Source organism: Sus scrofa, chromosome 11, assembly GCF_054392235.1.
Source record: "Sus scrofa isolate SSC_HxYL_T2T_F1_AM1 chromosome 11, Sscrofa_HxYL_maternal_Yorkshire_Landrace_v2.0, whole genome shotgun sequence".
NCBI lineage: Eukaryota > Metazoa > Chordata > Mammalia > Artiodactyla > Suidae > Sus > Sus scrofa.
This window is the reverse complement of record NC_139393.1, coordinates 6,816,909-6,843,657: the sequence shown is the minus strand read 5'-3', so window position 1 is coordinate 6,843,657 and position 26,749 is coordinate 6,816,909. Positions and strand designations below refer to the sequence as shown.

General features: G+C 48.7%; 1 protein-coding gene across 13 annotated transcripts in view; it reads right to left on the bottom strand.

Annotated features, from left to right (window-relative positions):
- Nucleotides 1-26,749, bottom strand: part of MTUS2 (microtubule associated scaffold protein 2) — a 493,299-nt gene that overhangs the window by 328,438 nt on the left and 138,112 nt on the right. For 12 of the 13 annotated variants that reach the window (XR_014819036.1, XR_014819037.1, XM_021065174.2 and 9 more), the window contains one exon: nt 3,745-6,114. Coding sequence is in view for 11 of the 13 variants with exons in the window: in XM_021065174.2 (XP_020920833.1) it covers nt 3,745-5,871 (2,127 nt within the window). In the remaining 2 variants the exon portion in view is untranslated. Of the gene's footprint in view, nt 1-3,744; nt 6,115-6,917; nt 7,030-26,749 lie in introns of those variants that run through there. The other variant, XM_084981297.1, reaches the window with a different exon arrangement.

Below are 26,749 nucleotides of genomic sequence, written 5' to 3'. Positions count from 1 at the left end.
CTCCATCTCTTCAGAAATCACAGGCGTTTAACCATATTCTTTAATAGGGGCTGTAAAGCTGTAATCCCGGATGTGGAAGCGATAAACCCTTAATTTAATACCCTTTGACTGTTGAAAGAGATACAAAGTTCTCCTCAAATTGACATTATTGAAACAAAAGACGAGGCCTTTAAAGTTTTATCATAATCACATTATAAAATATGCATGATCGCTAGAGCAGATAGATGGAATTCAGGCCACGGCAAATTCAATTCCTGTGAAAGAACATTCTACATCTGCTGCCTGATAAAATTTTCACCATTTTCTACTTACGCTCTTACTATCAATCCTCGGCTTTTCTATTATACTCACATTTCCTCTATTTTTTTTTAAATTTTACTTTCTAAATGTTTGGTGTCATTGCTCATTGCTTTTAGCTGGTGCTCCCATGAAGAAATCAGTATCATTTCTAACCTACATCTGCTGAGATTTTAGGATTGCAGTGTCCTCTGTGTCAGTAATGATTCTGTTCTTTCAAACCGGACAGACTCCAGGGGTCAAATCCATCCCACTGTTGGAGTTCCCATTGTGGATCAGCAGAAATAAATCTGACCAGCATCCATGAGGACGCAGGTTCAATCCCTGGCCTCGCTCAGTGGGTGAAGGATCTGGCATTGCTGTGGCTGTGGTGTAGGCTGGCTGCTGCAGTTCCAATTCAACCCCTAGCCTGGGAACCTCCAAATGCCACAGGTACAGCCCTAAAAAAAAAGAAAAAAAAAAAAAACCCACCCCGCTGTCATTCAAAAATAACTTTAATGTTTTCAAGAGCTTCAATGTCTATCATTTTGTTGGGTAATTTGTCTCTAGTAAGATAACAAATTCTTTACAAAGGTGAGACGTATGCCTCAGATGCCTCATCTGTGCACTTTTAATAAAACAAGAGAGTCTACAAAAAGCTTCACATGCTTTGCTTTCATCTCTATTGACAGGACAGAGCAGGATTCACTGCAGTCACAAATGCAGACAGATTCAACCCAAATGGGGCTTTTCTCTCCTTCTCTAAAGGAGTCTTTCTAGAGAAATAATTTTGAAAGCAAACTAAAGCATCTTTGTGATTTCAAACTTCTAAAATCTCTCAAGTCACACAAGGAACTAATAAGTTCTCACTAGATTGTCCCCCTTCCCGTTTGCCCTGTCCTGTTCTCAGGGGACCATGGGCCGGGGAGACACCAGGCAAATGCTGAAGCTTCACTGGGACAGGTGCAGGGAGAGGGCTGGGGATGGCTCATGGTGTCACCTTGATAGGCAACGCAACTCAGAGAGTTGGGCAAGGATTATTCCAGATGTTTCTCTGAAGGTAATTTTTTTTTCTTTGGATGAGATCAACATTGAATTCAGTAGACCTTAAATAAAGCAGATTACCTCCTGAGGTGGGTGGGCCTCATCTAATCAGTCAAAGGCCATAACAGAAAAAGACTGACCTCCCTCAAAGAAGAGGGAAATCTGCCAACTGACAGCTTTTGGACTTGAACCGCGGCATCAACACTTCCCTAGGTCTCCAGCCTGCCAGCCCACCCTGCAGATTTTGGATACGCCAGCCTCCATAACTGTGGGACCCAATTCCTTACAGTCTCAATAGATAGAAAACCAGGTACACACACCCATGCCTGTGTAGACGATCTGTTTCTCTGGAGAGCGCTGGCGGACAGCGGCCCACAGTGATGAGGTGGTGCCAGTGAGGGGAGGGGAGTCCAGCCCCCCCCACCCCTCCGCACACCTGTATCCTGCAAGCACACTGCCTCACCTGGTCCTCAGCCCTGCTGCCCTCCTCCTCCTCCTCCTTATACCAGTCCCTGATGCCAGGGCTCCCCGAAGGTGTCAATAGGAGGAGGTGCCCCCAAGGCCTCAGGAGAGCCAACAGCAGACAGCAGTCTGGACAAGCAGGCCCACTTTATCACCCTGGCATGACTGACCCAGGATGATCTTCAGAGCCACTTCTGAGGCTAAACACAGATGGGGAGCCTGTGGGTTCCATCAGGTCATAGCTTTAGGAGCAAAGGCCAAAGACCACCCTACTCTCCGAGTTTGATTAGACATCTCCCCAGAAATGAGCTCACCACTAACAGGGGCTCGGGCTTCTCTGCTCTACCCGGCAGCCTGAGGAAAGGGCCTGGGCCTTGGATTATGGCAGAAAATGGCCCTCAGCAACAGCAGGTGGCACGCAGTGACACTGCTGTCCCCACACCAACAGGGTCTCTCCAACCCCTCCGAGCGCCTAAAGCCACACAAACACCCATTCCCTCCCATTTCCTGGAGCCTCGGGGTGGCTTCTAGAGAACTGAGAACAGAAAACATTTGGGGGAAAATGTGCCTCTAACATAGAAATTATTCTATATTTCATGGAGGGAGTGGAAGCAATAAAGAAAAGAAACATATACAAGAAAAATTAAGAAAGGCCACAGAGAAAGGCCTGCAGCTAGTAACAGGATTTCTGCCTATGTCTCCAAATAAAGTTTCTCTCACAAATGTATTTTTGCAGAGAAAAATCCAAGGGACCTTTTGTGTGCGTGTGGAGGGGGTACCTAATTACTTTATTTGAACCACCGGAGCAAAGGAAAGTCACCAATAAAGCGACATTTGAACAGAAACCTACAGGAAGTGAAGGGCAGAGCTACTCAGATCATCTGGGAGAAGAACAGCCTGAGCAGAGGGACGTGCAAAGGCCCTGAGGCAGCGGGGGAGGGGAGAGGAGGAGAGGCGGTCTGGAGGCAGGAGCCAGACTGAGTGCCTCCCAGCGGCTGAGCCACCCTACACGCTCCAGCCCAGGGACAGAGCGGCCTGAAGGGGGTCAGGAGAGGAGAGATCGGGTCCCACTCCTAACTGATCCCTGGCACAAGCCTCCTGTCTGAGCTCTGGGAGGAGGCCCCGCCCCAGCGCCCGGTACGGAGGAGCACAGTGAGGAGAGCAGGAGGGCCTGGGAGGGCCTGTCAGCACCGCCCTTGCTTCGCGGCCTTGGATGAGTCACTCCAAGCTCTCTGAGTCTGCTTCCCGCCTGGACAACCGTAACAGGCACCGTCTAGGGGACCACTGCTGGGATTAGGGGGGACCAGCCAAGACAAAACGTGGTGTGATGTGGGCCCCAGGCATAGCAGGGACTCAGCTGAGTGCTGGCTGTTACTGCTATTCTGACTTAAGACAGGGCCCGCACCTAACACCTTATTTTCTAGTCGCTGTGCTGCTGACGTGGACAAAAAAGAACTTCTCCCGTGGGGGACATGGTCCCCCTTAAAGGGACCTAGAGAAAGTGAAGGGCAGAGCTGTTCCGATCAGCTGGGAGAAGGACAGCCTTCCTCCAGTCTCTGCCATCCTTAAAGGACAAAGCTGACCAATCTGAACAATATGTTTATCTTGGATTTTTTTCCATTGACCTGGTTTACGGGCGAATTACGCTCACATGGTTAAACGAGGAAGCCCACTTACATGCATGCTCCTCTAACGCTCCTGCATTTATTCTGTCGGGTAGAATTTAAATGGGTCTCTTCGGATCCATCAGCTTCCTCTCCTTCTGATCATCAAACTCTTCTCATGGGAACTGGCCATTTGCCTCCCGCCTCCTCTAGTTACAGATGTCCATTTCTACACACGCCCATCCGCCACAACCTGCACTTTGCTAAGAGGACACTCTGTTCTGACCCTTCACTGAACACACATAACGAACGCCAGGACGTGCGACTCACAGACCGGGCCACAGCGACCTTCTCTTACCTCCTGCAGAAACTTTTCACTCATTTGACCGAAGGGGTGTCCCGGGGGCTTGATCCCAGACACCACCAGCCCGGAGCTGAACACCCGGGGCCTCTGCAAGTCCGGCTTGAACTTCTCGTAGAGGCCGGCCGCCGGCTTCAGGTCCCCGCCCGCCCCCTTCTCCTCTTTGGGGAGCGGCACGGCACACGCGGGCGGAGCGTAAGGAAGGCCCACGGGGACCAGCGACGCGTCCACCTGGCCCAGGGCCTGGGGGCCCCTCCTGATGTACGTGATGATCTTGGGCCTCACGGGCTTGGGCTTGGGCACGATCACGGCCTTGGGGTCCGCCCTCTCCTCCGGCTTCTCCGGCTGGGGGCCCTCCAGCCCCTCCTGCGAGGCGGCCACAGGCTTGGGGATCCCGGTGGGGCAGGCGCCCTTGTCAGGCACTTTCGGGGCAGCGAGTGACAACCTCGCGCTGTCGGCGGGGGGCGGGGCAGCCGGGGAGGACCCCGCGTCCACACTCCAGGCGCCCGGGTCCTGAGCGCGGCTGCTGGGGGGTGGAGGCTGGCGGGACACAGTCACAGTTGTCTCTGGGTGGAGGGGCACTGGGACCCTGAGAAGGGGTTCTGTTCTCGCTGGGGTGCTTTCAGTCTTAGCATTTTCTAGACGGTCCCTAGTCTCGACAGGGCACGCAGGGATCTCTGTGCCTTCGCTGGCTTCTGAGGTGCTGCCGGGAAGGGGCTCAGGGACCCCAACTTTGCTCCCTCCAGTGGAAGGGTCTGAATTAAAAACTCCAGGGCTGTTCTCGTTCCCAGGGCCCAGGACCCCATTCTCCGCCCTGGGATCCAAGGGCCTGCTGTCCCTCGAATCATCAGGAGTCAAAGCCACGTGACCATCACCTGCTGAAACGCGGCTGGATGCCACAGTGTCACCCAGTCTGCTGGCTGCGCTTGGGGAAATTCGACCTATGGGCTGATGATCAGCAGCCCCCAAGGAAGCAGGGCTCTGTGTGGGGGTGCCCTGAAGAGACCCCTCCTCGTTTCTCTTTTCCTGCTCCCTCCTGCCTCTTCCCACGCCCAGTGGGTGGGGACCGCTGTGGGCCAGGCCGCTGAACGCAGCGCCGGAGGCTTCTTGCTGTGCTTCCCCAGCCGGCTCCCTTCTCCCGAGAGGTGACACCACATCCTCCTTAGCACATTCCGGGCCGTCCACCTGGGCGTACCTGAGCTCCTGCCCGGGCCTGGGCTGGACGAGCTTCGGCTCCGTTGTAGGCTCTGCCTTGCCCTGACCTGGTTGTGCTTCTGGCTGCCTCAAGACACCCCTGGATGCTGGAGTGGAATCGGGAGTGCCCTCTGGGTGGGCAGAAGGCACCGTGCCCTGGGCGCTTACTTGGGGGACCCATCCCAGGGCGGGCGGCATCTCCTTGGCTTCTGAGGTAGATGGTTTAGGATGACACACGCTCTCTCCCTCTGAGGTGCTGTCGGCTGGGGGACATGCCGGCCTTGCAGGAGGGGCCATCCCCGTCTTCTGCGGCCCCTCTCCATCTCCGGGCACCGCAGGCTGCGGAAGAGGCCAGGCCAGGCCCCCAGCCCGCTCCTTTGTGAGCACGTCCAGGGCCACAGAGGCGCTGCCGGCTCTCTCCAAAGAATGCCTCCTCAACTCCTCGTTGTCCAGGGTCTTGGCCAGCTTATCCTTGGGAACAGGCCGGGGAGTCTCCACCTCCCTTTTAGCCAAAGCCTCTGGCCCGGCCTCGCCCGCAGCGGTCCTCCAGCTCAGCAGACCTGGTCCCTGCAGGCCCCGAGGGCCCTGCGGGGGCTCTGCGCCCCTCTCCAGCACGGGCTCTTCACTCAGTGCTCTTGGAACTGTCAGAGAAAATTTAAAATCCTTCAGGCTGGCGGGGCCGCCCTGGGGGGCCTTCCCAAAGGCCGGAAGTGGGTGGAAGTCCTTGTGGACGCGGCTGCTGTTTTCTGGCCCCCTCGAGTTTGCATTTCCAATCTCGCCGTCAGCAGGAGAGGAGCCGACCTCCAACATGATGGGGTTGGCGTTGGTATCGCCCAGGCTTAGGACGCTCTCGTTATTGTTTTTCACCCCATTGCTGCTGTCCCGCAACTCGGTATAACACGACTTCTTAGGAGGCGCTGGGACGCTCATTGTGAATCCTTGGGTGGGGGCCGCCTGCCATGCAGGCGCCCTTCGCGGAGAGGGGCTTCCTTCCAGCTGCTCCCCGGTGAACGGGAAATTCTCAAGCTGCTGGCTGCCCCCTGAGAAGGTCACTGGGCGATCCCGCCTTGATCATTTTCAGAGCGGTTTTAAAATCCAGCATTGTCTTGACCCACAGCAAGGTGATGTCTCTGTTGGGTTCCAGCTCAATGAGAGCCAATTAGCCCATGAGACCTAGAGAGAAAGAAAAAGAAAAGCACATTCGATCCACAGAGACTCTCGGGAGAAAAAGGCCTGGGAAGCACAGACCGAGTCACCACTTTCCTACTATTACTTAAGCCACTGGAGCCAGATCAGATTTCTCAAAAACCTTCCCCACAGGGGCTCCTGCTGGCCAAATATGGGAAACTGTAACGTCAAAAGGATCGATGTTAGGAGTTCCCACTGTGGCGCAGCAGAAACAAACCTGCCTAACATCCGTGAGGATGCGAGTTCGATCCCTAGCCTCACTCCGCGGGTTAAAGATCTGGTGTTGCTGTGAGCTGTGGTGTAGGTCACAGATGCGGCTCGAATCCTGCATTGCTGTGGCTGTGGTGCAGGCTGGCAGCAGTAGCTCTGATGAGAACCCCTAGCCTGGGAACTTCCATAAGCCGCGGGTATGGCTCTTAAAAAAAAAAAAAAAAAAAAAAAAAAAAGATTAATCTTAGAAATGGATGATAAATACATATGAATTAAGTTCAAATTTTAAACACCCACAAGCTCACCATGATACTGATTAAAAAGAGGAGAGGAGACAGGAAGGCTCTTCTTCACGGAAGAGTACAAACTGACATGCGAAAAATTAGGTGCTTAGAAACATCCCCGGAGTAATAACTATTGTGGGGGAGGGGCCGATGGTGGCTAAAATCACTGAGTGCAGAATTGCAGGGGAACAGGATATTTACAGAAGCCTAAGGCACCACCCTCCAGATTACTGAATTTCTTACAAAGGAGCGTTTCAGCCGTACAGTGGAGAAAGCCCGTGGACAGCACCGTACCTCGTGATCAAATCCGACATCAATACGGAAACGGGTACCACGTGCTCCAGAGGCCAGGTGGCTCTCAGTGACTCCATCCCCTGGGGGAGTAGCCTCGCTATAAACATGCAACCTGTTAACCATGAGGAAATAATCAGGCACATGTGTGTGGGGGGGTGCCTTTTTATTTTTTATTTTTTTTTAGGGCTGCACCCAAGGCATATGGAATTTCCCAGGCTAGGGGCTGAATCGGAGCCATAGCTACTACACCAGAGCCACAGCTACACCAGATCCAAGCCAGGTCTGCGACCTACGTCACAGCTCATGGCAACACCGATCCTCAACCCACTGAGTGAGGCCAGGGATGGAAGCTGCGTCCTCGTGGATGCCAGTCAGATTCACGGACGCCAATGAGATTCGTTTCTGCTGAGGCACAACGGGAACTCCTCCAGGCACATTTAAATCGATGGGCAGTCTACAAAACAGCTGGGCTAAAGTTGCCTCCCCCAAAAGGCCAGGGGACATCTAGACGCAACGCACGATCCTTGACTGGATCCTGGCTTTTTAAAACGTTAGCAAAGGTCACGGGGCCGATTTGAGATCTCAGTGGAGACTACGTACAGAGTAAAGGTATTGATCAGTGTTCACTTTGCTGGGTGTGCAGCAGCAGCATCGTGATGCCACCGCAGCTAAGTCTGTGTTCCCAGAAGGCACCTGACATGAAACATGACATGCTTTTTGCAGGACAGGTTGTCTGTCACTTACTCTCAAATGGTTGGGCAAAGAGAAAAACGTGTGCGTGAAAGAGACAGTGCACACAACCTTGGGAAAACGTTTGCCATTTGAAAACCTAGGCAGTCCTTTCAAATACACCTGCCACTTCCTTCAAAATAAGAAGGTGGAGAACATTCTGGTCCTGCCTGTGGGGCCTGCAGGATCCGTCCCGTACAGGCCTTTCTGGCTTCATCCCCTCTGGTCCTCTTCCGCCCTCGGCTGCAGCCGCACTGTCCTCATCCCTCGTGTTCCTTCCCCCTGCTTCAGGGCCTTTGCACACACTCTCCCACCCGCGTGAAATGTGGAATCTTCCCCCAACCTTGTCCATAGAGCTCCCTGTCATTTGCAGTTTGCAGCATAAATGCCACTTCCTCCAGGAAGCCTGCCTGATCCACTAGATTAGGTCTTTCTATGTGAACTTCCATAACACCCTCCATTTTAACTTTAAAAAAATCCTTGAAATATGCTAGGCACTGAAGAAAATATTGTTAATATTGAGAATTAATATACATTAATATATATTATATACAATCATATAATGTTATATCATACCATGTATCATACATGATATATTATATATTATATATCATGTATCACATTATATCATATATGTTACATAATATGTATCATATCATACACATGGCACTTGACATATATTCATAGCATGAATGAATGAATACATGATTAACCAAATGATGAAGATCAATATTATTTCTGCCTTCATCGAGCTTAAATTCTCATAGAGTAATTAAATTTCTACCAAAGGAGACTCACAGATCATCAGTAAACCACTCAAGGCTAACAATGTTTTAGCCACTACTGTGAATGCATTTATTAGGCCCTGGGGACGGGAGAATTTAAGAGTAATAAGCTTCTGCCTCGTCCCCAGGTCCCCCAAAGGGGATTCAAAGTGAGCAGCTGCCGTCTGCAGCTCCCTCTGCTTCTCATGAGCATACGCACGTGCGCACACATCACATGGGAGGCTGCTGTGAGGTTTCTACTAAAATAGGTTACAGGGAAGCCACTCCTCTTCCCCTCGTCACTGCTTCACATGCTCTTTCACACATTCAAAGGAACATGTGTGTATCCTCATGTTCTGGGTACATCGGTACACAGACTACACCTGCGCAGGTGTATGCATGCTCCACATCCGTGTACATTTGTTTTATAACATGTTATAAAACAAAAGAACACAAGGCACGAGAAAAACAAAGTGCTGGAAAAATCGCCAATACCTTGCAGCTCCCTCCATGCTCCCGTCCATCTCCATCCCAACCGCCCAACTTCATTTTTCACTGGACCACCTCCCGCGGGCGTCCCTAAGAACTCAATTAACGGAGCTTTCTTTTCCTTTCATCTGTTTGCATCAAGACATTAACACGTACTTTTTACATAAATGAGGTCATTTCTTATAAGCTTTTGTATCTTTTTATTTGACCCTTCCCCCTCGCCCTCCCGCGGCAGGGCGCCCTGACATGGAGGTCTAGGTCTTTCCATTCCTCTCCCCATGCTGTAGACTCCTGTCCAAATACCCACCTGTACACAGGTGTGCACTTTCACCTCCCTGCCACGTCGCACTGCGTCTCCACCCTCCCAGCCCCATCATGCCTGTTTCCTGCTTTCTTCTTTCCTTCCCTGCCCTCCTCCAGGCCTTCCTCCTGGGCTGGGGCCCCAGGTCCAGCCCTGCTGCAGTACAGCCTCGAGCCTGACCATGGTGTAGATGCCATGATCCCAGCCTCGGTGCCCTGACTTGGGGGACTCTCCCTGCACCCATATCTCTTTCTTGACTCAGTTTTCAAGGCGTTTTCCTTGTGCCTCTGGGCACAAATACAAGAAGCAAGTGAGCAAATCAGTAAGGCAGCAGCTTAAAAGAACACTGTGCTCTCGGTTTGGGAAATGGGTGTCCTAGAAAGTCAGAGAGAAGAAGAAATTCCACCGATGTGAGCCACAGAGAGGGAGCATCTCTAATTCTCTGGGGGCAGAATCAGAAGCATGAGAGCAAGAGCCCCCTTGGTTCTGAACTGTGGAGGCTGGAAGAAGGAAGCAAATTCTTCTCAGCGGTGACACACCAAACCAGAGCATCAGACCCTATAACGCACATGACGGCTGCAGAGTGACAACCAGGCATACGATCAGTGTCTTGCTAGAAAAAGCTATGCCTTAATTTTTAAGAATCACAAAACAGGGAGTTTTCGTCGTGGCTCAGTGGTTAAGGAATCCGACTATGAATCATGAGGTTGTGGGTTGAATCCCTGGCCTTGCTCAGTGGGTTAAGGATCTGGCGTTGCTGTGAGCTGCGGTGTAGGTTGCAGATGTGGCTCAGATCCCGAGTTGCTGTGGCTGTGGTGTAGGCCAGCAGCTACAGCTCAGATTAGACCCCTAGCCTGGGAACCTCCATATGCCGCGGGTGTGGCCCTAAAAAGACAAAAAACAAACAAAAAAAAGAATCACAAAACAGTTGTTCTTTGTCTTTGTCGATTAACAACAAACACTAGGCGGGGGTAAGGGATGGAAAGCCAGAACCACCCAGGGGCTGCGTATTATCCTCTGCATACTGCTAACATCTCATTTTTAAAGTATAATGAATTTTAGTTCATTCTTAATTTGAAGTTTATTAATATTCGTGATGGCCTCCAGAAACAGATCTGAACCCCTCCTTGCTTTTTTTCTCTCTCTCCAGGAAAGGGAATGAAGGCACAGAGAGGGTAACATTCCCAAGGTCACACCGCCAAGAAGTGGCAGGGCAGGGACAGAGGTAGGAAAGTCAAGTCCACGCAGAAAGCGGAAGCTGGAAAATAAATGCTACCTCTTGGTGAAACTGCACAGATCACTCGGGAAGAATAAAAGGAAAAGTCACTGTCATAAGAACAAGAATAGAAAAGCAACACCAGAAAGCAGACGTGGAGAGAAAGCTCACAGGACACAGGAAAAGCAAACTTGAAAGCCTTCCGCAATTATAAAAGGCAAAAGTACGTACAGGAGGTAACGCTTCTGCTTCCTTCCCTTCCTGCGTGGCTTCACCTGTCCCCCCTCGAGCGCAGTGCTTTCACCACAAGAGTCACAGAGTCAACACAAGCCAAGGTTTCAACGGGATCTGGATTTCAATCCAGGTTACTCTACAAAGACAAACGTTCTCCCCAAACATAAGCACGATTGTAACAACTCAGACCATAACACAGGAGTGCGACTGAACAAAAAATCCAAATATGTCAACCACCAGTGCAGACTCCACCCCAGCGAAGGTGCACCTTTCCAGCGTGAGGACGTAACTTTCACGGGCGTCACAACCTTGGCTCTAAAAAGTTAGGAACAATGGTCTCAGCAGTAAATGGCAATTTACCTTGGGAAAAAAAAAGCCATCAACTTAAGTCCTAGGTTGAGGAGTTCCCAGCGTGGCTCAGTAGAAATGAATCTGATTAGTACCCATGAGCACACAGGTTCAATCCCTGGCCTCGCTCAGTGGGTTAAGAACACGGTGTTGCCATGAGCTGTGGTAGGTCGCAGACTCGGCTCAGATCTGGCGTTGCTGTGGCTCTGGCATAGGCCGGCAGCTACAGCTCTGATTCAACCCCTAGCCTGAGAACCTCCGTATGCCTCGGGTGTGGCCCCAAAAAGACAAAAACCTAAGTCCTGGGTTGAAAAGGAGTTTGAGGATTTTCTGGGCTCACAGCCTAGTTGATGCTTTATCCAAGTAGTTCCCCGGACAGCTGGGGTGAAAGCACTAGTGCTGCAAGACCCACCAGCTCTGCAGGCAGCCCATCGCCCCCTGCGCAGGCCACTGGCAAACTTGACTGGAGCTCAGGTCCACCTCTCAGGAGCAGAGCAATGCAATCCTTCCTCACCTACGCAGCCCTTCAAGTATTCCTGGGAAGAGCTGGTGTGGTCCCTTCCTCCCCAAACCTATTCTCCCTTTAAGGAACTCAAATTCTCTGAAGCTGCAACAGCTTTTAAATGGAGTTCCCACTGTGGTACAATGGGATCAGCGGCATCTTAGGAGCCCCGGGATGCAGGTTTGATCCCCAGCCGCGCGCAGTGGGTTGAGGATCTGGCGTTGCTGCACCTGTGGCTTAGGTGGCAACTGCAGCTTGGATCTGATCCCTGGCCTGGGAACTCCACATGCTTCAGGGCTGCCAAAAAGAGAAAAGAAAAGGAAAAAAAAAAAAAACTCCCACTACCTAAGTACACATACCAGGGAGCCCAAATTCCCACTGAAACAGATGCTCAGAGCTGTACACAACCTTTAGTCCTGGGAGCATCAGCCAGGGTCACGTGGCAGCAAGCCTTCCATTCTCTTAGTTATGCCTCTGGCCAGTCAAAGAGCGTGACTGCTTCATGGACACATAAATCACCCGTGGGTTCCATATCATCCGTTAAAACGCCAAAGCATCCTGAGTTCCTCCTAAACCACACGAACTCAATCCCAGAAATTTGTAGGTGGCTTTTTAGCCCCCAAGGTAGGACCTGAAACATACGTCCCGAACTGCATCTTGCTGGTCCATTGTCCATTGTTCAATTCTATTTAAAACTTCGTGGCTCGCCCTCAATTTTTCACCCCAAACCGCTGCACTTCATTCTGTTTCCATAACCTCTTTGAAGAGGTAAGCGCACCTTCCACGTTATCAATCACTCATTGGTGCCAGAGTCAGCAGAACGGGGCAAAAAGCAGGGCAGCAGCCCCTGGTTTGGGGGGAAGTTACTCTTCATCTCATCAGCACCCATGGCCGTCCACACGTCCCTCCGCCCACCAGGCGGAGACTATATGGAAAAAATACACTCCGATCATCCTGTTTCTATTTGTCATAATATTTAATTAACTAGAAAAATCTGCAACTGAAGAAACTCGGGGGATTTTTATGTAATTAAAAGGAGGCATGCTTTGTTTTTTTTTTTTAATTGAAAAATGCTGTGTACAGCCTGCCTGAGCTGCCAGATCTGCCATGGTATGTTTTATCAGTTGTGAATTTTCACATAAATATTCAAGGGCTGTACCTTTGAATGGAAATGCAATTCTGTTTCATTTAATGAAGCTTCGTTGTCAGAGAAGCTCCAGCTACAACGTCTGCCGTGCAGAACTTCAGGATACAGAAAAATATATGGGTTATGAACCCCAAATTTAATGGTAAATATAACAATGATGCAAAAAAAGTCAAAATCCCAACTTGCAAAGTTTAGGTGATATTTTTACTGAGCATATGCTAAGGTCTGTACTGTTCCACCACATTCAATAGGATAGTTTTACGTGAAGTGACTTGCAAACATGTACACACACGTCAATATATTCACCTCCTTTAGAAAGCTGTATGGTCATCATTCTGCTGTTTTCTGCCACAGTGATTATTTAGGAACAGCTGGCTTCTTGATCCTCTTTCATAAAGCGGTACATGTTCATTATCAACAGGTACAAGTACACATCGTCTAAAACCTGATTCACTGCAGACTGGATGAACTTGACCAGTTCATTTTCACCACAACATGGTGAAAAGTTGAACCAGTGGCTGTGGGCTGGTACCCGCATGTGCTGGGTCGCAGGAGCTGTCCATGGTGCTGACTTCTGTGAAAGCCGCCAAATTATGTAAACATACAACCTCACCACTGGAGTCTGCTTCGCTCTCCTTATCTGTGTACAGAACGTGAGTAGTACATGACATTTTACTCTAATATACAGTCAGAACTGTATTCATAAAAATAAAATTTTTTCATTTTTATTTTACTTTGAGTAAAAAGAGTGAAGAATATACACACAGATGAAATGCGCTACTTCCTCCTTTATAAAAGGCCAGGAAGAGATAACTTGACTTTTCACAGGCTATATCAAGCTTGCCTTTAAACAAAATATTAAATTAACTGGCGTTTTAAGTCTCTCCATTAAAAATATTGCATGTTTGTCCAAAAGAAGTCTCTTTCACATTTGGGGGGTGGGGGGAAGAACTGGTTTTCCCCTTTAAGAAACAAATCCTTCCTTCCAGGACAGAATTTTACCCAGAAAAATATAGGGTATTCATTCCCTGCCTAATGCGTTTAATACTCGTTTTGGTTTTGTCTTGAATGATTCTGCCCAAAGTGGAAATACTTATATTGCCATTCAAAAAAAAAAAAAAATGGACCTTCATTGTGTAAAAAAAAAAAAAAAATGCACCAAGTCCCCCACTCCCACCGCAGGAAGGAGAGTTTGCTATGGAGTATGCCAGATTTTTTTAACACCCAGGGATTAAGTTTTATTAGCTCCAGTTTTAGACTTTCCATGCCTTGGATACCTCCCCATACAAAGACATGTCATGTACTACTCACGTTCTATCATTTTAAGGACCACTTTCACCATCATTTCACTGCCAGTCCCACATTGTCAGACTTTACGTTGTTTTCAGCTTTTGCCTTTCGAAATAATTCTTCACAGAAAATTGCTGAAGGCATATCCTTATGCCCCTCGTACTTCCTTACAGCATATTCCCAAAGACAGACTCACTATGTAAACAGGAATGCACACCTGCATTTGCATACGCCACTCAAACCCCAAGAGGGGTTTCTGTTTTGTTCACAGGCACAATCTGTGCACAGAGTCTATGCCAGGACCCGGCATAGAATGGGTACCCCAAATTATTCGTTGAATAAATACAGATTACCCCAGGAAAAAAAAAAGTGTCGATCTAAATTCTATTTCTCTATTTCCCCATTTCCTCATCCATCTCCTCTCTCCCATGAGTCTTTATAACTAAAATGACCGGGTCATCTACCATTCAAATAGGGATGCTGTTATCCTGCTTAGGAATTTTTGCCATTTCTTACTGAAGTATACTTTATCTACGTAAATGTCACCGCTTTACGGTACAGTTCTGCACGTTTGGGCAGACATAATCAGCCTCGTGACCACCGCCACCACAATCAAGATACAGCACAGTACCCTGTGCTCCAAAGTTTTCCCTTTTGTAAGTCAACTCTTCCCTGACACCCAGCCCCTGGCAACCAAGAGCCCATCACTCTGTTCCAACAATTACGCCTTTTCTAGAACGTCATTGAAATGTAACTCTACAGCATGCAGCCCGTGTCTGGCTCTTTCCTGAGCACAGTGCATCTGAGATGCACCATGGCCCGGGGTCCATCAGTAGTTCGTTCCTTTCCATGGCTGGATACAGTTCTGTACTACGTACCTCACTTTGTTCATGCCTCCCTAGTGGAGGGACATGCGGGTTATTTCCAGGTTTGGGCAATTATAAATGAAGTGACTAAAACATTCACTCCAGGTTGTGCATAAAACTGGAACACTTCTGAGAGTTCAAAGATGCTAAATCGGACAAAATGCCAAGACAGCAAGTAGAGCCTGGACATAGGGTTGCCCTCCTTAGAACACATCTCTCACCACCCAGGATGATCCGGCTCTTGCGCTTATTTGCCCGTTTATTATCTACACACACACACACACCCTGCCCTTGTCCTGTATAAGCTCCGGGAGATCAGACAACACCCCTCCACTGCGTTTATCACTCTGTTCTCAAGCCCAGAACAGTAGCTGGCCTGCAGCAGGGATTCAAAGCATTTTTAACGGGAGGACGTTTTACTCAACACTAGGAATTTATTCTCCGCACTTGAACAGCATTTACCATCACCAGGTACTCTTTTCAGTGCTTTACTGCACTTAATCTGCATAAGAGCCCTCTGGCTAGATACTGCTATCTTGTTTTTACAGATGAAGAAACTAAGGCAGAGAGATGTTAAATAATTTCTGAGAGCTGGAATGTAAAGCCATAGTCCATGCTCTTAAGCCACCATGCTAAGCTTCCCTGGAATCGTCAACTCTAAAAGTTGATGGGTTTAAAAAAAGAAAGAAAAAAAAAAAAAGCTTGTTATGTTATTTCATTATGACTTTACCTCTAGTGAGGTTCCACGTCATTTCATACGATGTTTGGCTATTTGCATTCCTTCTTTTATGCTGCATATCTCTGAAGTGAGATTATTTTTCGCCATTATTTTTAATGGCAAACACAAGAGACGAGCTATTTCCAGAATTCAGATTTTATCGAGAGAAAATGAGACAGCAACATTTTAAGGACCTGTTCCAGGGAACTAGGGCAGATAAGAGACCTCTTGCCTACAGCCTACCTCAGAGCTCCAGTCCCGGCCCTTCCAGGGCTCGCCTACCTGCGTTCCTGGTGCCACTGCTTACTTTATCACCAAAGCTGGAAATCTGGCACGTTGCCTCGGCTCACACTCCATCCATCGGCAAAGAGCTCTCGGATGGCATTCCCAAGTTCATCACGGCCCGCCCGCTCCTCTCCATTCCGTCACTACCATCGTCTCCCACGTAAGCCACTTACAAATCTCTTACAAATCTGTAAGCCACTTACAAACCAGCTCTCCCGACCTCCTTTCTTAGTTCTCCATCCACCAGGCACCCAGGGTAACATCCTGACATGTTAGATCAGGTCACGTCCCTACTACAATCCCTCTGTGGCTTTTTTTTTTCCTCTGACCTGCATGGGCCTTGAAACCTCTCTCCCCTCCCACCACCCTCCTCCCCCAAGGTGCCCTTGCAGCCCGCCCACGGCTCTGCCCTGCCAGTGTCACTACTTTGCATGCTCGGTGCCGGGCTCTCCCCTTGACGCTGGTCTTCTGTGCCCTGCTTCCTTCACAGCCTGCCCAGCTATTCTATGAGTTTGCTTATTTGTTCACTGTCTTTCTCTCTCAGTCAAACACAGTCCCCTCGAGGATAAAGATCAGAGAAGCCCTGCTCACCACTGATCCCCAGTGGCCAGAAGACTGTCCTATACCTTGTAGGGACTCAATAAATACCTGTTGAATTCATGAATACGGTAGCCTCATGGAATCCTCCTGTGTTTATCTGGTTCCCTGGGTGATGCTGTGCCGAGCATATATTAATCACAGAATCACTGCGTGTCAGAGGTGGAGAGGAACTGAGACACTAATTAGTTCAGCTCTCTCCTTTTATATGAGGGAACTGCAGCCTAGAGAGGCTTCATGACTAACTCAAAGTCTGCCGGGTAGGACCTGTCACAGCAGAGCAGGGACAGGCTCTGCACACCCAGTGCCCAAGCCTCTTTGCAGACCTTACAGCCTCACGTGTTAGGAAGGCAAGAGAAACACGGGGACAGGACTCAAAGGGGCTCTGAGATGGATCCGCTTTATGGGCATCAGTCCACAAAAAAAACCAAAAAACAAAAAAACACAGTACCAGGAATAATAGGAAATAAGAGATCCACAAATGAAAGGTCCTGGTCTTCAGAGAAACTGTAATCTCCCAGGGGAAAAGGGACCTGATGCAGATACAACCAATAATGACGGTAATGAAAGCAAAGCAGGTGTAATCAAATAAGCCTTGAAGAAAAGAAATACGCAGCGTCACATAAGGACAGGAGGAGGCAAGAATTCCAGCGGCGGGGCCCTTTTTCGCAATTTATGAAGGGTGTGTGTGTTGCGGGGGGCGGGGAGAGACAGTTTTGCAAAGACTCCAGCTGGCCAGTCCACACTCACATGAACCAGAAGTATTGCATCATTCAAGCCCGGGCACCGGATTTGTGACGCTGGAGCCCGTGTCTGCCTTTCTTCCCACCAGCTCTGGACCTGTTATTCCTCCCACCCCAAACCTAGGGAAGGGCTCCGGGAAAAAAGCCACGAGGAAACTCCAACCTGTCACACTCTGCTTGCTCTCCAAAGGATTTCATGAGGGAAGGGGGCTAAAGAACAGCTAAAACGAGGTGTGGGATTACCTGCGGATCTCACTGCTCTGTCATCCCCATCTTCCCGCCAGGAGAACTCGACCTTATCTGTTCTGTTCTGGCGAAGGAGGAAAATGCTGTCATTCAGTCTGAAAGACTGGCAGCTTCAAAAGGTAGCAAGAACCGCTGCACGTGACCATCAGGAGCTGGTGATAAATGCTCTGCCATTATTTTGTGAGACAAATCCGAAAAGCTCATACATGGAAGACTAAGGGTCCAGCTACAAAGTACGAGCTAAGACCCAAACTCCTCCAAGATCATCATCACGTGCTTGGGTTTAAGAGGAGACTCGAGACAGAGAAGGGGCTTCAGGCCTGGATCAAAGCCAGATCTTTTTTGACGTGCAGGAAAGGATATGTATCCATATGCAAGTGGTTCAACTGGCATCTCAAGGGCCGAGTCAGACAAGGCTTTAGTGACAGAGTGGCTGGAGGGATGAGCAGCATTTTTTAAAAAACTGAGTTCCACTATGCATTTGCAAGGTATATCCTTCTCCAGTGACTGTGTGACCTACGAACTCACACCTGGTTGCTTCCCAGTCTGTGCCACCCCCACCTGGTTCCGGCAGGCAACTGAGGATCCACTCTTGGGAATTCAGAGCATCTCCTCATATTCATTTACCTGCCCAAGTATTAATATGCTGCTGTCTTTTTTTTTTTGTTTGTTTTTTGTTTTTTGTCTTTTTGCCTTTTCTAGGGCAGCTCCTACGGCATATAGATATTCCCAGGCTAGGGGTCGAATCGGAGCTGTTGCCGCCGGCCTACGCCACAGCCACAGCAACGCAGGATCCAAGCTGCGTCTGTGACCTACACCACAGCTCACGGCAATGCCGGATCCTTTACCTACTGAGCAAGGCCAGGGATAGAATTGGCAACTTCATGGTTCCTAGTCAGATTCGTTAACCACTGAGCCACGACAGGAAACCCCTATGCTGCTGTCTTATTCATGAGTTTATTCTCTTCTTGACTCCTAACCACAAATAGCTTATGTAAATATTCCCAGCAAACCCACCCTCCCTCCTTCCTTTCCCACGAGTCATATGGCCGAACTGGTTTCTGCATCTTGCACGTTGGGCCAGGCAGTTCCATGAGAATCCTTAAGCCTGCTTGAGCAGGTGGGGAGAGAGGCTGCTTCCTCGGGGCTGGAGGTGGGGGGCGATGGGGCGGGCTTAGTGCCACACTTTCTCAAACTCCTCTGCCAGGCCCCGCTCAACCTCGCTTCTCCAAGTGGCTTTACCTCAAAGCAGCAGGCCTGCTGGAGCTGCACACGGTGACTCGCTTCCGTGTGCCCTAGACCCTGGCAATGGACTTCAGCATTCACAATGGGGGCGGCGCAAGAGCCTGGTTTATCTGCGGGACTTCGGGCTATACACCAGGGTCTGCTCTCTGAAAGGAAGAAGCCCTTCCAACATCATCAGGGAGGAGGGAGAATCCCCTTCAGCTGAAAAGCCTGCACGGGGTCACTATAAACGGGGCTCTTTCAAGTCAGTTTTTTTCCTGGAAGGTGAATTTCCTTTATCTTTCATCAGAAGCATATAACCTTTCTTCTATCAAACGAAGCAGATGCCTGGAAGGATAAAGTTAAATATTCAACACCATGATGAAGCCCAAGCAAAAAAAGTTTGCAGCAACTGGAGCAAACACACTGCACGGTGACTGCAAACACTCCAGTTTAATGGAAAGGTATCTGCTTTCACATCCCGGGGCCCTTTGCTAAGAGTCTCTGTGTTAGTTACACTATGTAATGAGCAAAGCATTTTGGATCACCATGTTTGGAATGTCTTTATCTCTAAGATAAAGAAATTAAGATAAATAGAAAAAGAACCCACTTGGCCTAGAAACATGCAAGAAAAATAAATGATCTGTGTGGGAGAGAAGGATCGGTTCTGCTATAAAATCAAGATGAATGACTAAGAATTGCTTTAGTGAATTTGTAGGACTCCTCCAACATTTCACCAACACTTGAAGAGAAAGAGTTAAAAAAAAAAATCAACCTGAGATTCCCAACGAAATTTGAGAAGACTTCATGAAGGAGCAACACAGTGATGTGTATTTGAATAGCATCCAATCTATGCTCCCAGGATGGGACGCTGGCTTGCTAGCATTACTGGACCAGGACAGAGGCTTTACGCATCTTGATTATCAAAACCGACAACTTCCATGAGCAACGAAAATCAAACACTCCCAGGAAGCACAAACCCGCGTAAGGATGAATTTTCACGGACACGCTTGAAATATTTAAAACCACAGTTTAGAAACTCACTCTTAAATAACATGAGATACTCAAACATCCATTTTAATCAAAGACTTTCAAAGAAATACCCTAAGTCTCATGCTTCTTATCTTCTCAATAACGCAGTGCAAACGCTAATTAGTCGCTTTCATTTAGTGACTCACAATCACATCCTCTCCCACGCGTGACCTGCGTGCATATGTTTCAGGCTCAGAAAAAGGAGCAACGATGCCAACGCCCCTCCGCCCAGCCCCCACCATGTGCTTGGTCCTGACAGCATCGGTCCAGGAAGGCTCCGGACCCGGGTACAGGGTTGCGCCTCTGACTGGCAGCTCTCCAAGGCTCAGGATCACATCTGTACACTGATACCCTCCTGTGATCCGGGTTTACTGTTAGGGCCTCTTCCTACGTGTGGGGCCAGCTCTGAAGTGGTGGGCGCGGGGGGATCGTGCAGAGGAATCTCCAGGGAGCACTCTGGTGTCGGCAGGAGTGGTGACACAATGAGGAAATCAGGAGAAACGGTCCCTCCAGGCAGACAGGAAGGCAAGGGGTCCTGGACGGAGAGCCTGCCCAACCCCACGGGAAGGCAGGCAGGGTGCAGCCAGCCTGGAAATCAGAGCCCTGCAGCCTGAGAGCCTGGCAGGGGGTGGGTGGAAACCCTTGTGCCTGGTCTCGTGATTAAGGTGAAAAGAATAAAGTGATACTGGAAACGTTATGCGAACTCCATTCCCCACCGAAAGCCAGGAGGACGGAGAGAGGAAGAAAGAGCAGGAGAGGAAACCCAAGGCCCATGGAAGTAGAAAAGGACGACTGATTCAGAAGAGACGGAAAGGACAAGCAGAGAGCGCTGCTTCTGTGCCTGGAAGTCCACCCGAGAGGGAGGGGACGCGTGAACACTTGCCATCTCGCGCCTTTGACACGTCCGCAACAGCAAAGCCACGGGGCACAAGGCGCGGCTCTGGAGCCCCCCTCACTCACGGGGACGAATGAACAGCTAAGAGTTACTAAATGAAAGAGACAGGCGTTGAAACAAATACAGAAAATAGAAGCAACCTCTTTAAAATGTATGTTTCAATTTACATGCAAGCCTTCTACTGTTCAGTTTGATTTGGAAAAAATGCACACTGACCATCAACACAGTCAGGATACAGAACAGCTGCATCACCCCCAAACTTCTCCGGGGTCACCTCTTAGCATCAGCTCTCCCCACCACACCCACTAGCAGATACTGGTCTAGTCTCCACCCACCTAGTCTGCCTTTTCCAAAATGTTACTTAGTATTACACAGCATGCAGCCTTTTTTAAAAAACCAAAATATAGTCGACTTACAATTTTGTATTAGTTTTAGGTGTATGACACAGTGATTCAATATTTTTATAGATTATATTATATACAAAGTTACTATAAAATATTGACCGTGATGTCTACTATATCCTTGTACATGTAGCCTTTTATTTTACTTTATTTTTTTATTTATTTATTTTTTTTAGGGCTGCACCCATGGCATATGGAGGTTCCCAGGCTAGGGGTCCAATCAGAGCTGTAGCTCCCAGCCTGCACCACAGTCACAGCCACAGCCACAGCCACATGGGATCCGAGCTGCCTCTGCAACCTACACCACAGCTCACAGCAACGCTGGATCCTTAACCCATTGAGCATGGCCAGGGATCGAACCCACAACCTCATGGTTCCTAGTCGGATTCGTTAACCACCACACCACTTGATGGGAACTACTGCACGGAGCCTTTTAAATTTGGCTTCTTTCACTTTTAATGTGGATGCAACTAGACAATGATATCATTATTACTACTGTTTTATTAATATAATTAGAATATGCATATTGCATTCTGGATTCATCCATATATCACATCTCAAGAGTTCATTCCTTTTTTATTACTGAGTAGTATTTCATTGCATGGCTGTACTACAGTTCATGTATCTACCTCCAGCTGAAGGACAGATGAAAACATTTAAAATTTTTAATTAATTCCCTGCGAGAGAGAATAGTGTTCATAAAAAAAAAAAAGAAAAAAAAGAACAAACAAGACTAAGATGCTATAGAAAGGGACAGTTGAAGGAAATAAAAGTGTTCATAGGAATTAAAAGTATGACAAAATGCAAAAATCAATAGATGGTTTTAAAGATAAGATCTAGAAATTAGTCTCAGAAATCAGAACTCCAAAAAACAAGAAACTAAGAAAGATAATAATTAGTGGATCACTGCAGGAGCTCTAAATTCTCATAGAAATGTGGGGTGGGGGAGTCAGGGGGAAAAGAGAGAAAACAAAAGGAGAAAATAACCAAAGAAATAAAACAAGAAAATTCTCAGCACTGAAGAAGACAGTGCCCAGATTAGAATGGCTTATGAGGGCCTAGAAAATAAAACGTGACCTATTGCAAGGAATAGGTCAGTGCCCTAGGAATAAAGAGATATTCCAGAGAGATTAAAAAAAAAAAAAAAAAGGTCACAGATAAAAGGAATCACTGGTGAGAGATCCCTGAATAGTGATAACCAATATCTGAAGTTGGGGAGTGATAGTCACAATTCCAAGAAATAATGATTTTTCACCTCGAATTCCGTATCTTGCTCAACTATCAAGTCAAGTGTGCCAATGAATTCATTTTCAAACACACAATAATTCAAATATATACTCCCCACACCTCTAAAGAATATGCTTCTGCAAAATGAATACATAAACGAAGAAGATAGGGGATCCAGGACAGAGGACAGAAAGAAAAGCCCAAGAAAACAAGAGTGGGGCCCAGGCCCAGAGATGAACCATTCAGACGGGAGCAGCACAGGAGGTGTGGGAGGCAGATGCAGTGACGAGAGGCACTGGCGGTCCTGTCTGGCTGGGACAGTGTGTTGAGTGGGTGTCCTGCAGGCTCTGGGCACTCTTTCCTCCAGGAGACAGAGGATGTTGTTTCCTCCTTGCTTTTTTTTGTAAGAACAAAGAAACCTTCCCGGAAGCACCCCTGAGACTTCCCTTCGCCGGACAGAGAATGGGGTTGATGACTGGCTTGGCACCATCAGGAGTTACTGAGTCGAGTGGCCAAGGGTGGACACCCACACAGAGTCAGGATGCAGGAGAAGGAGGAGGTGGAGAGGGCGATGGGGCAGTAAGGGGCCATGTCCCGTGTAGCGGTCACTCTCCTTCAGGGGGAGACCGAAGGGGCTAACGGGCTGCACGAGAAGAGCAATGAATCGTCACAGTACACTGGCGGGCTCCTCCGTAAATCGCCCGGGACATAACAAGGTCAAGGGTTTCTGCTCAGGGACCCACACATGGAAGGCTGGGAAGGGACGTGGTGGGAGAAGGCAGTAAGAGCCGGCCTCTCCACTGTGGGATGGAAACCTGGTGACATCCAAGAGGGAGACAGGAGCCGAGTTAGCGGGAGGAACAGTGAAATGCTTGGAAACTGCTCACCTCTGAGGAGTAGGAATTTGGAAGGCGGAAGGGTGGCAGAGGGACCGCAGGTTCTTCTCCTAAGCGTCTTACCATCATAATAACGTGACGTTAAACACTGTGAAACCACTGCTTTCCCGTGGAATAGTTTAAAGAACACAGAAGCAAAGTGTGAAGATTTCGATCATTTCAATGAAGATGGAAAGCTACAAACTCTTGGACAAGATCCACAGAGGGACTCCTCAGTGTACACGCAAGTTAAAATTTACGAGGTCTGGGAGTTCCTGTTGTGGCGCAAGAGAAACCTGACTAGCATCCACGAGGATGCGCGTTCGATCGATCCCTGGCCTTGCTCAGTGGGTTAAGGGTCCAGCATTGCTCTGAACTGTGGGGTAGTCGCAGATGTGGCTTGGATTCGACCCCTAGCCTGGGCATTTCCATATGCCATACCTGCAGCCCTAAGAAAATAAAATAAAATAATAAAATAGAATAAAACCTACGAGATCTAGAATTAACAGATATACGCTATTATCTGTAACAGATAAACAACGAAGACCTATTGTAAAGCACCAGGAACCATATTCAATATCTTATAATAACCTATAACGGAAAAAAGACTCTGAAAAAGATTATACATATACATATATAACTGAACCAGTGGTCTGTATACTTGAAAGTGAAACACTGCAAATCAACTCTACTTCAATAAAAAGTAACATTAATTAACTTTTAAAATGTAAGCAGTCCAAGGAGATCATGGTATTAGATGCACCCAAACTCGGCAGACTGGCTGTTCGTACTGCGAGGACAGGGCACGGGAAGCTGCCTTAGCAGGAAAAGCACTCAAACTTCCAGCTAGTTCAGAGGAACGCAGACCCAGTGGCCTGAGCAGGTGAACAAGACAGCATTCTGTGCTCAACAGGAGGGTTTTGAAGGAATGCAGAACTTGTTGGGAACAGGAAGTCACGATTTCAGAAGAGAGTGATGGATGCATACGGATCAAGTCTGAGGCTTCTCTAGCTGCCTGTAGACTTTTCCTTCCTCTTCTTAGAATAAGGGAGGGGAACAGGGCAGTTTCTGCTTAGAATCGCACTCTGCTGGCCTCTTCCTGTGCAGTCGTGCCCTGATCTCATCCTGTTTCCTCATCTGCATTTTAATGCAGCTGAAAGCAGCAGGAGCTTACAGGGTTTGGGGGAGGGCTAGGAGTAAGGTCTGTAACACCCATCATGTGGGGGCGGGATTAAATAAATGGGAGAAACACTGCATCACTGCAGTAAAAACCTGTGCACAGACACGCTTGCGTGCGCTGCTTTGGGAGTAAAGCCCACAGATGTAAGAACGAGTTTTGCTGCTGTTGGTTTTGGCTTGTGCCTGTCAGCATTGGGGGAGGGGGGGGAGCCGAGGGCCCCACCTGCACCTGACTGAGCTCTAAGCATCCTCCACTCTTCCCTGCTCTCTGCCCGCTCATTCTGAATGCCCGCTCCACCTCCCCTCTCCCTATGCCATCACCCTTCTCTCCATTCTAGGATCTGCGCAGCTCATCCACAGCAAGGAAGTATTTAGCTTCTGTCCCAGTACGGATAAAAGGCACCCCCTGGGCAGAAGCTCATCTTTTAAAGAATTGGCTGCAGTCAGATAAAAAAAGGAATTGTTACTATGGGCCATCTGCCAGGACACAGAAATAGTTTTATTTTGAAAGAACAGATGACACAGCACTATTCCTTTCCAACACCATCTCGGATCTCGGGGGTGCATGTTCCTAGAAAGCAGATTCTGTGCTCAGCAGGGTCTCAACAGTCCAGAGAGGTTCTTGGATGGATACGATGGACCAAGTTAACAGGATGGGGTTAATTTGGGGTAGAGAAGCAGGTTGCAAGTTGGTATCATTACTGGAGAGTTATAACACACAGACCATAATATGCCCAGTTCACACCTGCAAGCCAAGCTCCCTACTGCACTGCAGCTGGGGGCTGCCGGCTGACCCTTCCGCACCTGCGCCTCTGCCCTTTACCATCCTCATGGTTCACGGTTATTTCTGCAGATGCCTCGTCTCCCACTCGGCCCCACCCTGCTCTGTTCACAGAGCCTGCTCTTTAAGGCAGGGTCTTTGCCTTTTAGCATCTATATGCTATATGCCTTTTCTATACTGTGGGCACACAATAAACTTTGCTGGGTCACAGATCAAACGCACGCTTTCTGATGTAGGAATAGGCAGGCACTGCCATGGGTCAAAGCCATGTCTGTGGATTCCAGCCCCACTCTGGCTGCTGGGCTGGCACTGCGCCTGTCTCTGAGAGTGCCCACACGCATCTCGATCCCACGGGGGGCTGGGCAGGGTCCCTCTGTCATCACGTTTCTGGCTGGGCCCTCACCACGGTCCAAAGGAGTCCTGCTCCCTGCAAACTGCTGATCATTGACTTTGTGCCAAGGTGGCTGGGTGCAGAGAATAAAGGGTCCTGAGAGAAGCAGCCTGACTGCACCAAAGCCCTTGCGATCCACAGCGTGTGCCGATCCCCATGGCCTCTCGGGCTACACCGGGGTGGACACGAGGGGGCAGGGAAATGCCTCTCACGCCCTCTGATGTCACACTGTCTTTCGGTCCATAGAACCTGCCGGGCAGGGAGAGCGAGGCACCCACTTCCCCGTGCATCTTCTTTGCTCCTTTCTCAGGTTTGTCAGTCTTTCTACCTGGAACAAATATTTTCTACTTCCTTGTCTTGTCTTCCCCACTAGACTCTTATCTCTTGAGCCCAGGAGCCCAGCCCAGCCACCTCGGGATCTTTCCCAACACCCAGCGAAGGGCCTCACCCAGGGAGGTTTTTCAGTTTGTTCAAATCTGCAGAAAGAAACACCTCTGGTTAACAGACACCACAAATTAAAATTCCATCCCTTTCCAGCAACCACCTCTGATTTAAAACTTCCTGGACAAAAAAGCAAAAAAAAAAAAAAAAAAAAAAAAAAAAAAAGGGAGTTCCCGTCGTGCCGCAGTGGTTAACGAATCCGACTAGGAACCATGAGGTTGCAGGTTCGGTCCCTGCCCTTGCTCAGTGGGTTAACGATCCGGCGTTGCCGTGAGCTGTGGTGTAGGTTGCAGACGCGGCTCGGATCCCGCGTTACTGTGGCTCTGGTGTAGGCCGGTGGCTACAGCTCCGATTCGACCCCTAGCCTGGGAACCTCCATATGCCGCGGGAGCGGCCCAAGAAATAGCAACAACAACAACAACAAAAAAAGACAAAAAATAAAAAAATAAATAAAATAAATAAAACTTCCTGGAAAGCTATAGGAACTCGCTACACTACTGCATGAGGTACCTTCTGGTTCCATGCTTGGCCATTCTGTCTGGAAGCTACAAACCGCTGCTTTTATCACACAACGAACTCATGTTTTCTTCTCCTTTTCCTCCCCCCCCACCTTTCCTCCCCGTTCTTCTCTTTCTGCCCACTTTGTGGTCAAGGTAATAACTGTCCTTTGTCAAGGATCTTCTTTGCAAACACTCATTGAAAGACCAGATTGTGAAAAGGTGTGTCTAGCCTGTAAATAAGTTTTCCGTGCGTAACGCTATTCCCTTGGGAGTATTTTTATTTTTTGTTGTTGTTATTTCCCCAATACAATTTTTTTTCCTGCTGTACAGCATGGTGACCCAGTTACACATACATGTACACATTCTATTTTCGCACATTATCAGCCTCCGTCATAAGTGACCAGACAGAGT